General features: G+C 38.1%; 1 protein-coding gene across 3 annotated transcripts in view; it reads left to right on the forward strand.

Moving 5' to 3' along the window:
• Positions 1-9,310, forward strand: part of Rttn (rotatin) — a 182,290-nt gene extending 172,980 nt beyond the window's left edge. For 2 of the 3 annotated variants that reach the window (XM_052742734.1, XM_052742736.1), the window contains 3 exons: positions 3,562-3,665; positions 4,754-4,823; positions 6,022-9,309. In XM_052742734.1, coding sequence (XP_052598694.1) covers positions 3,562-3,665; positions 4,754-4,823; positions 6,022-6,107 — 260 coding nt within the window. In that variant the 3' untranslated portion in view covers positions 6,108-9,309. Of the gene's footprint in view, positions 1-3,561; positions 3,666-4,753; positions 4,824-6,021 lie in introns of all 3 variants that reach the window. The other variant, XM_052742737.1, reaches the window with a different exon arrangement.
• Positions 9,311-14,465: the final 5,155 nt, after the last annotated feature.

Below are 14,465 nucleotides of genomic sequence, written 5' to 3' on the forward strand. Positions count from 1 at the left end.
AAAGCTACTTGTTAAAGAAGTTATGATATAAACTTAGTTAAATCATCAGGATTATATTATCTGAATGTTTTGGGATATAAAATTACTTGATGATTCTCAGTTGGAACAAAATGAAATTACCCTCATATTGTATGTATTCACCCACAATCCATATGCCAAATTACATTTGATAGCTATTTATATAGACTAATTTTGGATAGGCTATTTTATAGGAAAGCCATGGGGAGTTGGGTAATGCACATGAGGTATTCAGGCAGGAGGGGGGCTGTGTGGGTAGAACATGACTGTTCCTTACCTGCCTACCACCTTGTCATTCTACCACACAAATTGGTTTAAACTTCGTGGGACACTTTTTTTTTTTTCTTTTTCTTACAAAAGAGTTTGAATTCCTTCCAAAAATGTCATTTGGATTAGTTACTTTTTCATTGCTGTGATAAAATATCCTGACAAAAACCAAGTTAGGGAAGAAAGGGTTTATTTTGGCTTACAGTTCTGGAGGGATATACTCTTATCATGGTAGGGAAGGTATTAGAGCCGAAGGGACAGAGTCCATCATGGTAGGGAAGGCATTACAGCAGAAGGGACAGAGTCTATCATGATAGGGAAGGCATTAGAACCGAAGGGACAGAGTCCATCATGGTAGGGAAGGCATTAGAACCAAAGGGACAGAGTCTATCATGATAGGGAAGACATGACAGCAGAAGGGACAGAGTCCATCATGGTAGGGAAGGCATTAGAACCAAAGGGACAGAGTCCATCATGGTAGGGAAGACATGACAGCAGAAGGGACAGAGTCCATCATGGTAGGGAAGGCATTAGAACCAAAGGGACAGAGTCCATCATGGTAGGGAAGACATGACAGCAGAAGGGACAGAGTTCATCATGGTAGGGAAGGCATTAGAGCCGAAGGGACAGAGTCCATTATGGTAGGAAGGCATTAGAACTGAAGGGACAGAGTCCATCATGGTAGGGAACACATGACAGCAGAAGGGACAGAGTCCATCATGGTAGGGAAGGCATTAGAGCCGAAGGGACAGAGTCCATCATGGTAGGGAACACATGACATGTCAGGCCCTCCTGACAGTCAGGAACCATAATGGTCATGTTTTATTTCCACATAGGAAGTAGAGACAGGAAGTAGGGCTAAACTTTAAAACCTCAAAGCCTACCTCCATTAACATACTTCCTATAGCTCTTAAGGCTCCACCTCCTAGAGTTTCTACAACCTTCCCTAACAGTAGCATGACTGAGTGGGGCACATTTTTTAGTCAAATCACAACATCATTTAAACAAAATGTTATGATGTTGAACTTTCATTCGGGTAGTATTTATTGAGTCCCTATAACATAGTGTCAGGGCGATTTGAATACATTAAAGAGACTCCCCCCCCCCCCCCCCCCCCCCCACACACACCTTTAAGACAGGGAAGACTTTTATTTGGGAGAAAACCTGCAGAGGAGTCTCTGCAAGAATTAAAGCCTACCTGCTTACATGCTGAGGTAGTTAAAGGGAGAAGGGGGAGGAGACAGGAAAGAAGTAGAAAAGATTCCTTTGGGGGCCTGAGATTGCCCTTTGCTTTTAGTAAACAAAGAATGGTGAGTAGTGAGTGAAACAGTGTATGTAGCCAGTAACCATCTCCTATGGCCAGCCATTATCCAGGATCTGCAGTAGTGTGTCTGGCAGGAATTTAGGGTTTAGTTCTGGAATGCTAACTACTGTGACTTCAGCAAATTGTAACCAAGATGGAAGAACTTTTTTAAAGGGCATGATCATGGCTAATACTTATTTCTATAGGTAGGTAGAGAAGAAGGTGCAGCAGTTCTTTTACTTGTAGCTCTTCCTGTTGGGCAAGGTCAGTGTCCTCATCTGAAAGATCTTGGGGCAGTTTCTGCTATCAGAAAATTTGGAGGAAGGGAAGCTGTGAGGGAGGATTCCTTCCTCAGTGGTCTCCAAGCCTGTTGATATCTTCTAGCTGTCTTACGTGCTCTCCTCAAGAGACACCACCTTAAAATCATTTAAGAGATGGACATCAAGTCAATCTAACTGCTTCCAGTTGCCATTCGAGTATCCATTCTTGCTGACCTTCAGGCATTTGTGGGTAATCATGGGATCTAGGTAGATGAAGTGAGAGTATAGCAGAACCATATGAGTGTGGATCAGCTTACCTGAGAGTAGATAAAATTAAGACAACAGTTGCATACACAAAGTCCAGACATTAATAGTGTCACTATTAAGATTGTAATATATTTAATACATTTCTATGGTGAAGATCCAGAGGTCCAGTTTTAGAACTGTTGGCCAAGGGGATGGTGGTGTTTGGTATGGTTTTAGTATATTCTTATGGATCTTGTAAAGGAGAAACTAGCAAGATTATCAAAAACATATAAATGGTAGCATGTTCCTAGTTAGGAAAAGCATGTGAGTTCTTTAATTTGGTTACATCTGGAGTTGCTGTGATTATCCCCACTTACCACGTCAGTAGCCCAGATGTAAAGCATGACCCATTGTTTATTTATATCATTATCAATGAGTTAACATTTGTTATACTTTCCCACTGGATATTTAAGACCATGCAGGTGTCCAAAATTAATCACTCTTTTTACTATCAAGGCCAGTTGAGGGTCTGGTTCTCAGGGGTCAATCTTTCCTAGAACAGTACTAGTTTAGTTAGATCTGCTGGGTGGTTAACGTGTAAATAGTTTGCTGAAACAAATGTTTCACCTTTAAAAACACAATGTTTTAAAAATCATATAACTGAGAAAAATAATGAAATTTAATGATATATGAAAATAATAAAAGTAAGTTTAAATTTTGTTTGAAATATCTTGACAATTGCCTTGGAAGTAGATGCCTCTGAATCTTCACTTAAAATGATCAGACTCAGCCGGGCGGTGATGGCGCACGCCTTTAATCCCAGCACTCAGAGGCAGAGCCAGGCGGATCTCTGTGAGTTCGAGGCCAGCCTGGTCTCCAAAGCGAGTTCCAGGAAAGGCGCAAAGCTACACAGAGAAACCCTGTCTCGAAAAACCAAAAAAAAAAAAAAAAAGAAAAAAGATCAGACTGGCATACATAATTAGTAAGTCTTGATTCTCTCCTCTGATAGCTTTGCAAAAACGAACATTTCTTATATATTGAAATGCCATCAAGTCAAATTTTTTTGTGATGTAAAATACAAAATTCTCATTCTATAGTATATTTGTATAGTGGTGATTATGCTTTTATGACAGATACTCTATTTTTGTACATGTGAAAATGGGAGCTGTAACAGATTAATTTAATATAATTCATAATATACTTACTTTTGCATTATTGTCCTTCAATGCATAAACTTGTGTTGAACTTGGACCAGAAAATTTAGAGAGCACTGACATCCAGATCATCTGTACCTAGTATGAAAAGTTTGTTCTAAGATACCCCTTCACATGCCTCAAGTTATAAAAGATGTTATTTGAGGATAGCAATTTGTGTTTTTATTCTAATGGACAGTTATTCTGTTTATTGTCGTAGATAAGATACAGTGAAGTGTGTGGAACTAAACTTTTATAATTTGCTTATTTGTAGAAAAAATTGTTACTCTTTTGGCTACCTGTTTAGAAAGTGAGAATCAAAATGCCCAGAGGATCGGAGCGGCTTCACTCTGGGCTCTAATTTACAATTATCAAAAGGTTAGTTTTTAAAGTCATTGTTTGAAATGGAGGGAGGGGAGTTGGTGCAGTGAAATAATTAAGACTCTTCGGATGCATTCAAGAATATTAGAGGAATACCAGCTAAAGGTAAAAATGAACTTGCAGACCCGAGTTCCCTTTGTTCATTCATATGATTAATAATCTATCAGTTAATATTTTCATTTAATTATTTCACCAGGGCTCAATTCAGAACAGTACTTCTGTTTAAGTGAATTTCCCTTTTAATTTCAATTAAATTGTAAATTTGTTGTAATTTTAGTAAAAATTATTTCTTTGTACAATGTGCCCAGGAGAAATGCATCTTGATGGAAGACTGAATAATAGTTTTATCCATGTATGTGATTTGGCTTTCTTATGTATATATCATCACTTAATTTTACAATGATTTCAGTCCCTTTAGGAGCAAAGCACAGGGGCTCCCCAGAAGAGTGAAGGCAAGGGGTACTGTGGCCTCTCCTTCTCTGGCCGCTGGTCTTCTTTTACTGCAAACATTTCATTCCTAAGTGAAATACGCAAGAATTTCTAGGGGGAAATTCGTAGCCAGATGGCAGTGCTAGGGCACATAGTTTTCCTGGAGATGACTTACCTCAGCTAGCCACCCATGCCTGTGTGGCTCCTCTTCACCCTGGACCAAGGGGTTCTTGCATCCTTCTCGCATGGGATAAGCAGAAGTTTGGGCATCTTGAAGTCCCTCAGTAAATATTTATTGAACAACCAGTAATGTTGGAAGTACTTAATCTGAAATTTAATACTTGAGGAAATGAGAAATTCCCTAAGGATGATTACTCAAAAGTAACAGACTGAGGTTAGGGGAGAGAGTAAGAATAAAGGGAAAGGTTGCAAACTGTAGAAAAGGGACCCGGTTAGCTTAGAGATAAATGGAGGGGAAGCCTCAGAAGGTCCAGTGGGCTTGACACAATAGGCTGAACTAGTATCTAACTGTCTATATTTCTGTATCTTAACTCTATCCTGTTTAACACTGTAGTTAGTAATAGGCAGTTAGTATTGCATTATCCTCATCCTTAATATTTGGGAATAAATCTAACAGATTGTTTTATCTTCTCCAGGCAAAAGCAACTTTGAAAAATCCATCAATAAAAAGAAGAGTAGACGAAGCATATTCCATAGCAAAGAGAAGTAAGTTCTAAGAGATTACAATTAAATGTGATGAGTACTAAGTGAAATTTCTGGTTACTGAAATATTTGAGCAGGCCATTGCAAAATGGCAGTGTTGTGCATTGCTTAGTTAGGTTTTGAGAAATATTATCAAGGTGCTATCAGATGGGCCCACATTTAGCCCGTGCTTTTCATGATAATGTTTTTTAATATAATAAAATGTCTGAAAGATGAGTATTTGAAATACAAGTTTCTTAAAATGTGTCTGTGATCTTTCTCTAAGTCACTTTTTTTCTTGCTCCTGATTGATTGATTGATTGATTGATTGATTGATTGCCATCAGCTGCTACTCTGCTATAGAGTGTTTTTGGATGATAAGAATTGGACCCAATTAGAATTGATCTTGCCGGGCGGTGGTGGCGCACGCCTTTAATCCCAGCACTTGGGAGGCAGAGCCAGGTGGATCTCTGTGAGTTCAAGGCCAGCCTGGGCTACCAAGCGAGTCCCAGGAAAGGCGCAAAGCTACAGAGAAACCCTGTCTCAAAAAATGGAAAAAAAAAAAAAAAAAAAAGAAAAAAAAGAATTGATCTTGAAGAGAAAACTTTGATTTAGCATCAGAGAGCTGAAGTCTTCCAGGCATAGATTCTGTTGCCCCTGTAACCACATTTCCCTGTGATCTCCAATCATGATTTGAGAGGTTTTCTTTTCAGAGCATGTTGGTCATTTTAAGTAAGCCAGTTTTCAATGAGCATTATGCTCCAAACACTTTTATCTCAAAATAACAAAGTATATATTTCCAGTACTGTAGTAGATCTGTTTGCTGTTAATGTTTGTTTCTGAAAAGGAGAGTATTTGGTTTGTTTTTAGCTGTTATCTTGCATTTCAGGAGGAAATGGGGAATTGGGTTATGTTAAAGTTTATGATTTTAGAGAGATGGTATGTAAGAAACATTATGGCATTTATTCTGAATTATAATTTATGTGAGTTGTGGGGATGTAGCCTTAAATATGCTCTAGATAAGCCATTGATAAGAAATGAATGAAAATTCTCTAACATCTCAATTTTATAAATGTAAAATATTTTTATAATTCTAGTTTATCGAGAACATAAATAGCTTGCTAATAAATCTTTTTCATAGCTTCATGTAGGAGTGTCCACCCCTATATGTAGCATTAAGTTTAATAAATTGGTATTTATAATTCTTATTTTCCTATATCAGCTTTCTCCAATTCAGAAGAAAACCCTCTAAATGTCTACTATTTGAAATGCCTTGAAAATCTTGTACAGCTGCTTAACTATTCCTGAGCCTTGAGGTACTCTGCTCCAGAGCTGACCCCATCCACAGGAGATCTGGATCAGAGACCAGCTTTGCACAGCAGCTGCTCCCTGAATGATGCTGACTCTGCAGTATCAGTGGCTGCCTTCACTGTGAGACATCGCCAGACATACTGGAAGGAGTAGGACTGGTGACTCCCCACTCTGTTCCTTCCTGGCCGCTTCCAGAAGTGAAGACTTGCTGACCCAAGATGCTGCAGACATAGAGTTCTGGCAGTATAAACCTTTTTATACTTTTCTATGCAACGTGTTTTATAAAAATCCTATTTAATAGTTATTTAATAAAATAATATTTTTAGAAACAAAAACTGACTAGTATTACTTACAGACTTTTAAAAGTGTATTTTATTCTTTGAGAATTTCATGTATGCAATGTAGTTTGATTGTATATTTGTCGCCTGCTCCTACAATTCTGCCCAGACCTTCCCCACACCATGCCCCCATCCTAATTTCATATCCTTTTTTTTTTTTTTTATTAAGATAACCCATTAAGTTTAATTAGTGCCAACCATAAGTACATGGATGTGAAATCAGAGCATGGTCAGCCTATCAAAGACTATACCTCTAAATAAAACTGATTCTACCTGCCCTAGAAGCCATCAACTCTTAATAGAATAGTGATGAGAGATTGTGTGCCCCCACTCCCCATCCATTCTAGACTATTGACTGGAATGATCTTGTGCAGGTAACCACAGCTGCCATGAGTACAATGTTCCTGTCATGTCTAAGAAGACACTGTTTTTCCCCAGTCTTTCCTAACCTATGGCTTTTAAACATCCCCCCCTCTGAGATTTTTCTCTGAGACTTTTGGGAAGAGGGTTGTCCCATCTGTGCCTCAGCATTCCAATGATGCTTATTCTCTGCACTTTTCCTTTTGTTTATATGCGTTTTCCACAGCACACTCACAAAGATGTTTCTCTGATGAGATCTGAGAGCTGTGCTATTGTATGGGCAGAGAGATGCCTACTTAAAAGACATCTTCATATTATCTCCATTTAGGAGAATAATAGTAATAGGTTCTTTTCGCAGGCCTGTGAGTTCCATTGCCATGAGTACTTGCCCAGGTTTACCAAGCATTAGTTTCCTTTTGTGGAGTGTGATAGCTATTTTTGGTTGTCAACATGACTACATCTGGAATTAACTAAAATCTAAGTGGCTGGGTACACTGTGAGGGATTTTTTTCTTATCAAAGTATTTGAAATTGGAAGACCCACCTCTAATCTGAATTTTTTGAGGTGGGAAAATCCACCTTAAATCTGGGCCAAACTTTCTGGTGGCTGCCTGGATAAAGGCCATGGAGGAAGAAAGCACTTGCTCTTTGCTGCTTGCCCCTGCTCTCACAGGCAACTTAATTCCTTTTATGGCATTAGATCCTACTTCTTCAGGTTCCAATGTATACTGAAGACCATCTGATACATGCAGCCTTGTGGACTGAACAACTACTGGATTCTTGGACTTTTTGTTGGTAGATAATCATTGTTGGACTAGATGGATCACAGCCTGTAAGCCACTTTAATAAATCCCATATATTGATATGTAGATATAGATATAGATTCATTCTGCCTGTTCTGTTCCTCTACAGAACCCTGACCGTTACATGAAATGAACCTTAGATCCACCTACAAGGCAGTCACCCTGTAACATTCATGCTCCTACTGCATCCATGGGCATAACTTGCTAAGCTGGTCATTATCGTAGCTAACCAGATTAACAGTAGGTAAAACTTGTGGTTACTTTCCTACTACAGGAGCCTGCACAGCGCCTTCTAATACCCCAAAGCTAGCCAACACAGAATATGCTGGCAGACTTTTATCAGTTGCATGAATACTGTTTTAGGAACAAAAAGAAGTTTTATCTTGGTTTCTTTCCTGTTTAAATTTTTTTTCATAGAATCTGATCCTGTCCATACCAGTCTTGACTTCTATACTTGGAGAATACGTGAGGCTAAGCTGCATGTGAGTATGTGTGTATGATTTTAGAGCTTCCTTACAGAATGTTTAGTGTCCCTAACTTCTTTTTATGCTATTTAAAAATCATTTGTCTTTTTCATCTTTCAAGTTCAGAAAGGCTGTGTAATAATGAATTGAAGCATATGCTAGTGGCAGTATAGACCCTGGACTAGCTCTGTCGAACACTATAACCTTTTTAATTTATTAATTTTATTTTATTTATTTAGAGACAATTTCTTGCTTTGTAGCCTGGGCTGGCCTTAAACTCATAGTCCTCTTGCCTCAGGCTCCAGAGTGCTATGATTTCAGATTATATCACCAAACCTAGCTGATATAATTATTCTTAATTAAGATGCAGTTTAGTGGGTTTTCAACATCTACTTTTAAGTTTTTTCTTTACTTTGTATACATGTACATGTGTGCCACAGCACTCATGTGGATGTCAAAGGACAAGACGTTTATGAAGCATAGTTGTACATATCAGTACATATATATAGTGTATATATGATCAGGATAACTAGCCTATCCATCATCCTAATCATGTCTTCATGTTGGAACATTCAAAATTCTATCAGCTACTTGGAAATAAAATTGTTTTCAACCCATATTCTCTTTGGGCTACAGAACATTAGAAGTTATTCCTCATTGTCCAGCTACATTTCTGTGTATATTTCTATTTTGTGTAGAGTTTTAAATTCAGTAATTAAACAAAAACCAGTTAAGGTATAGGATAAGTGTCCTAAAATCTGCAACCCCAAATTCTCTGAAATCTGAAATTATTTAAATAATTGAGCCAGAACTATAGCCACAAAATACAAGTCAAATATTGAAACAGGAACAAATTTGTACTCTGTGAGGATTATTAGAGATATTTAACAGAGTCTGAAATGCTCTGAAACCTGAAACTTTTTGGGCAAAGTCACTCAAAAGTTTTCTGTTTTCAAATTAGGGATGTTCAGCTTAGAAAGTCTATGTAATTACTACAAACAAGAAAAACAACATTGACAAAAACATCTTTTGAATTAACTGATCCTCAGTATGTGCTGAGCAATTGTTTGGGAGCTTTACACCTCTTTAAGTTAGGAGACAACATTGTGTATAAGAGAAATAACAACTGTAATCCATAGGTATGTGTGTGTACATGTACATATATATATGTATATTCATGTACACACACATACCTACCTTCAGTTATATACTCTTATTTTACAAAATAATTCAGGAAGTTTTCTTTATATTTTCTTTAATATGAAAACTTTTATTAACTAATCTCAGCAAATTGCTTCAATCAATAAAATAATCCATGGATGATTATTATGTATTTTATATACTTAATTATTCATTTGTTCATTATTTTTAAGACAGAGTCTTGCTAAATTGCTAGTATCAAATTTGCAGTTTTCCAGCTTCTGATTAGCTGGGATCATAGGTGTGTGATCATTAAGCCAGAAGTACAATCACAAATTCAAATATTTAAATAAGAATGAGTTTGTACTATGTTGGACATACTGACTAGAGCTGGGAAAAATCAAGGAAGCTCTGAAGTTTCTCAGTAGGTTAATTTGAAATAACAAGAATGCTGATTTTTCTAAAATATACATTGCGTTATTAATTTTTCCTTTGTTGTGACAAATAACTGGACCAAAGTAACTTAATGAAAGATTTCTGTTGGTTCCCAGTTCAAAGGAACATGGTGGGGAAGATTTGGTGTCAGGAGCCTGTGGCAGCTGCCCACATTGTAACTACTGTCACTAACAACTCAGAATTTTCTCCCTTCTCCATCTAGGACCTGCAGCCCATAGACTGATGCCACCCAGTCTAGAGTCCCTTATGAATAACACCCAGTGGTTTTATTCCCATGGTGATTGTTTGTTTGTTTTGAGACAGGGTTTCTCTGTGCAGTTCTGGCTGTCCTGGAATTTGCTGTGTAGACCAGGCTAGCCTCAAGCTCAGAGCGCCACCACTACCCAGCTCCCATGGTGATTCTAAATCCCATCAAGATGACAAACAAGATTAAACATCATAAAACAACCCTGAAAACAGTAATCTTGGGACTTTTTCCTCTCTTTTACCCTGATTTTTTTGTATTTCATGTCATTTTATTTTCTTGAAGTTCTTCCTGATGAGTAAGATGGATTTTGTTATAACTTCCATTTAAGGAGATTTTTGTATGTCTCCAAGCACTAGTCTTAGAACTTTTACTAATTAATTAATCTTCCTAAAATAATACTGTTATTCTTATGTTAGAGTCTATCTTAGTTACTTTTCTATTGGCTGTGAAGAGTCACCATGGCCAAGGCAATTTATAAAAGAAAGTGTTTAATTGGGGACTTGCTTACAATTTCAGAGGCTGAGTTCATGACCATTATGGCAGGGAGTATGGCAGCAGCAAGCATGTAGACATTGGAGCAGTAGCTGAGAGCTTACATCTTACCTGCAAGTAGGAGAAAAGAGAGACAGAGACAGACAGAGAGAGAGACTGGACCTGCAGTGGGCTTTTGAAACCGTAACGCCCACACCTAGGGACATATGTCCATCAAGGCCATACGTCCTAATCTTTCTCAAAATAGCTCCACCAGCTTGGGACCAAGCATTCAAATATCTGAAGCCATGGGGGCCGTTCTCATTCAAACTACCACACAGGTAAATAAGTATAGAATCAAGAGTGATAATTTGTTCACTTTTGGTGAATGGGTAAGAATGGATCCCAAGATACCTGCCAATACCCCTAAATTTTGGCTCTGTTTCTTAATCCCTAAGCTATACTGTAACTATACTTTCATCTACCACTCCAGCGATTGAAAAAGGATTTGTGTTTGGATCTTGTGAATAACCACTACTTTTCTGGAAAAAAAAAGTTGCTGTCTTCAAGAAAATGATCATTTTCTTTATGATTCATTGATTTTGACTTTTCACACATCCTACTATGCTGTGCCGTGTCCCTTTGGAACCAGGGATAGTTGTGACTTTCTCCCCAAGGAGTTCTGTTAGGCTGTGATGGACAGTTACTGGAGAAGCTCATGTCCACAGTCCTGGGGTGGATGTTGCACAGTCAGCAAATATTGAGAACCTGTCTTGCATGGCACTGTACATAGACACTGAATGTACCTGGGTAGTTGGTACATTTAATTCTCTAACATCATGTGGTGAAATGTTTCTTTTTCTGATTGACTTGTAAAAGTGGAAAATTGAAATACACATATTATTACCTTACTAGTCAAAAAAAAAAACAAACCCTTTAACTTAAAGAATGTAACTTACTGCAATCCAACAAGTAAGGGAAATGAATGGCACCAATGTGTTGTGTCTGTGAATAAAGGAAACAGTGAACTGAGACTTTATTCTTTGTAGGTTCATACTTAGGAACTTTATTACACAACTTAAGCAGTAGGCCTCGTGGGACTGCATGAGAATCTGCAGGGTGTGAAGTTCACACTGTAGAAGACTGCCAAGACCCCAGGAATCCTGAGCCCTGGCATCAGCACACACAAGGAGCTCAGTGTGATCCTATTTTCAATGTACTCAACACTTATCTTTGCATCTCATTTGCTCCTTCTGCACTGAAATCTGTTTCAGAAAATAAAATCTTGTTTAACGTTTCATGGAACACCCTTATGGGCATATATAATAAATTTCTCTTTAATTTTGCAAAAAATGGGTGTTCTATATAGACTTTTTTTTTTCAGTATTATCCTTACCTATTTTCTCTCCTGACAGTGGCTATGCCTTTGGTCTGTCAGTGTTTTGTGGGTTGATCTGGTCAGTGATTTAAGCATCCTAGGGCAGACTTCTGGCAGTTCCCTGTGAATTCTGAAAACATTGTTCCTCTCGGTTCTGTATTAGAACACTTTTTCTTTGGCATAACATGGAACACATCAGGTAATGAAATTGAAATTTACTGTTAATTGTTTTCTAATCATATTCATAAAGATTGATTGTGGAGTTGAGATGGTTTGGTGGTTTCCAGAGCACTTGTAGCTCTTCCAGAGGACCCAAGTTTAGTCCCCAGCACCCAAAACTAGGCAGCTCACAACTATCTCTAATTCCAGCTCCGGGTTATCTATCTCCTTCTTCTGACCTCTGTAGGCACCTTCACTCATGCGCACAATACACATAATTAAAAATGAAGTGCATAATAAAATGTTGTTAAAAGGTTAACTGCCCAGAATCTGTTTGTGGGTATAATACCTGTTTTAAGTCACTTCCTATATCTGGAAAAACCATGGTTTCATAGAGCTAAAAGTCCTAGACAACATGGCTTCAGTGAGTGAGGTTTTTTTGCTTCTTACATTTTCTTCCTTCTCTCCTCCCCACCTCCTCGTTCTTTCATGTACATGGCAAAGGGAGTGAATTATTTTCCACTTCTTAGATACAAAAACTGGTGATGAGGCCACAGCCAACTGTCCTCATGCACTCAAGTGCCCATCTTTCTGCTTTCTCATTAATTCATGCTACCTTCAGTAAGTTGACTTGTGGGAAAAAAGCAAATCCAGCTGACTGTTATCTTTTTAGAGAAGCTTTCCTGAGTTTAACAACTTGCACATTTGCATTCACTCCTTGAAGTGAGCATCACATGTGATCTCTCAAGCTTGCAAGGGAGGCTAAGAACTGTCATCCCTCATCTGGACTCAGGGCCATGTCTAGGAAAATTGGTCTCTGTCATTCAAAAAATGGACAGTTTGCTTAGGCAACCACCAGTCTCTTCCCCAGATAGCAGTGCTCTAACTTAATTGAACAGAAAAAATGAGACATTATAGGTAGAAGCATTATTCCCCAAATAGACGGTAAGAAATGTTCGCTACTTTGCTGAATTATTTCATGTTCATTGAGACTTTGTGATTAGTTCTGATTGCACAACTGAAAATATTAGTATGAGACAACAAAGCAAGATGAATTTCAGTGTGTGTGAAGACTGCTCTTCAGTACCCTGGGTGGAATCTGCCCTGTGAATGGAAGCTGTCAAATTCTTCCTTCCTGTTGTGAAGCAATGAGGCTAGGAAGAAAGCTGTCTTACTGAACATATTCCCAACGTTCAGAAAGACAACAATTTAAAATTAGATGATCAATTAAAAATAAAATGGTTTCAGAAATTTAATAATATCTACCTCCATGATTTTATTTGCAGAATCTAAATGTTTATCAATTCTCTAGTCTTTTGAAAGCCTGAGGCCTTTTAAATGCAGTTCATACTGTTTGGTCATAAACCACACTTAATCTATCTGGATGGAAATTCTCTAATTCCAGGCTTTGAGAGTGGAAAAATATTAATGTACTTGTTAAACAAGCAAAGTTAACTGCTTTCAGTTTGCTGTTGTTCATAGACATGTGTGTTTATGAATGTTGTGTGCATCTGCATACCTGCCAGATGAGGGAGCTGTAAACTTCTGCTTTGGGTGCTGGGAGCCCAACTCTGCTTCTCTGGAAGAGCAGCAAGAACTCTTAACTGCTGAGCCATCTCTCCAGCACTCAGATTGTTTTGTTGTTTTACCATTTATCTCTAGGAAATCTTTCATTTTTGACAATCACATCCAGTAATAATTTGTGATTTCTTGTTAGCAACTTTGTAAAGCATTTAACTTAGTTTTTATATAATCATTTTGTTTTTGCATTTGTCATTAATGTTTTCCCAAATTCTAAAACTGCAATAACAACTCTAAGTGTTGTAGATGACTCAGGAAGACAACAAAGCTTTCCTGTAATCAGGAAGAAGAGGCCCTGCAATGGACAGCAGCCCACCAGTCCCACTCCCAGCCCACATTCATGTGTGCCTTTCTTGGTCATGTGTTTTGCTGGAAAAAACTTACAGGTATGGCCAGCCCCTCCTCTGTGTCAGTTAAAAACACAATCCCTATCAGATTCCCAGGATTCTTCAAACTTTAAGGGCCTTTTGTTTGTTTTTATGTGTTACTCCTTGCCTGGTTCCCTATTATTACGAGCAAAACTTGTCTGAGAATATGTACTTGCTCATATATTATTCTCAGCTCACCTTTTACCTCAGTGCCATCTTCAGATTCTCTGATGTGTGGATCCATGTCCTTTCTTCTCTGACCTCTGATTTAACTCAACTTCTTTCCCACAGTGTTCACCCATCTACCTCCACCTTCCATTTCTACCTGTTATAAAAGCCCAAGTGAAATGTCACCTTTTCCAGGAAGCTATATCAGATTCCCAGCTGGGAAAAAAAGTTCTCTACTCTGAGTTTACACAATTACTTCAAGTGTTTGTTTAACTTTTAGATCACTTAGTTCTTTTGCCCATGTGTTGTGCTCATTAGCATATAGTCAATGCTCCCACCGACTTCATGAGACATGACCTTGGATAAACTTGGGACTTGATGCTTTTTGTGATGCCATGACAAACAGATGCAAGGAGTGTATCT

The sequence above is a fragment of the Peromyscus californicus genome, unplaced genomic scaffold, assembly GCF_007827085.1.
Source record: "Peromyscus californicus insignis strain IS unplaced genomic scaffold, ASM782708v3 Scaffold_17__1_contigs__length_78620276, whole genome shotgun sequence".
In the NCBI taxonomy this organism is placed as follows: Eukaryota; Metazoa; Chordata; class Mammalia; order Rodentia; family Cricetidae; genus Peromyscus; species Peromyscus californicus.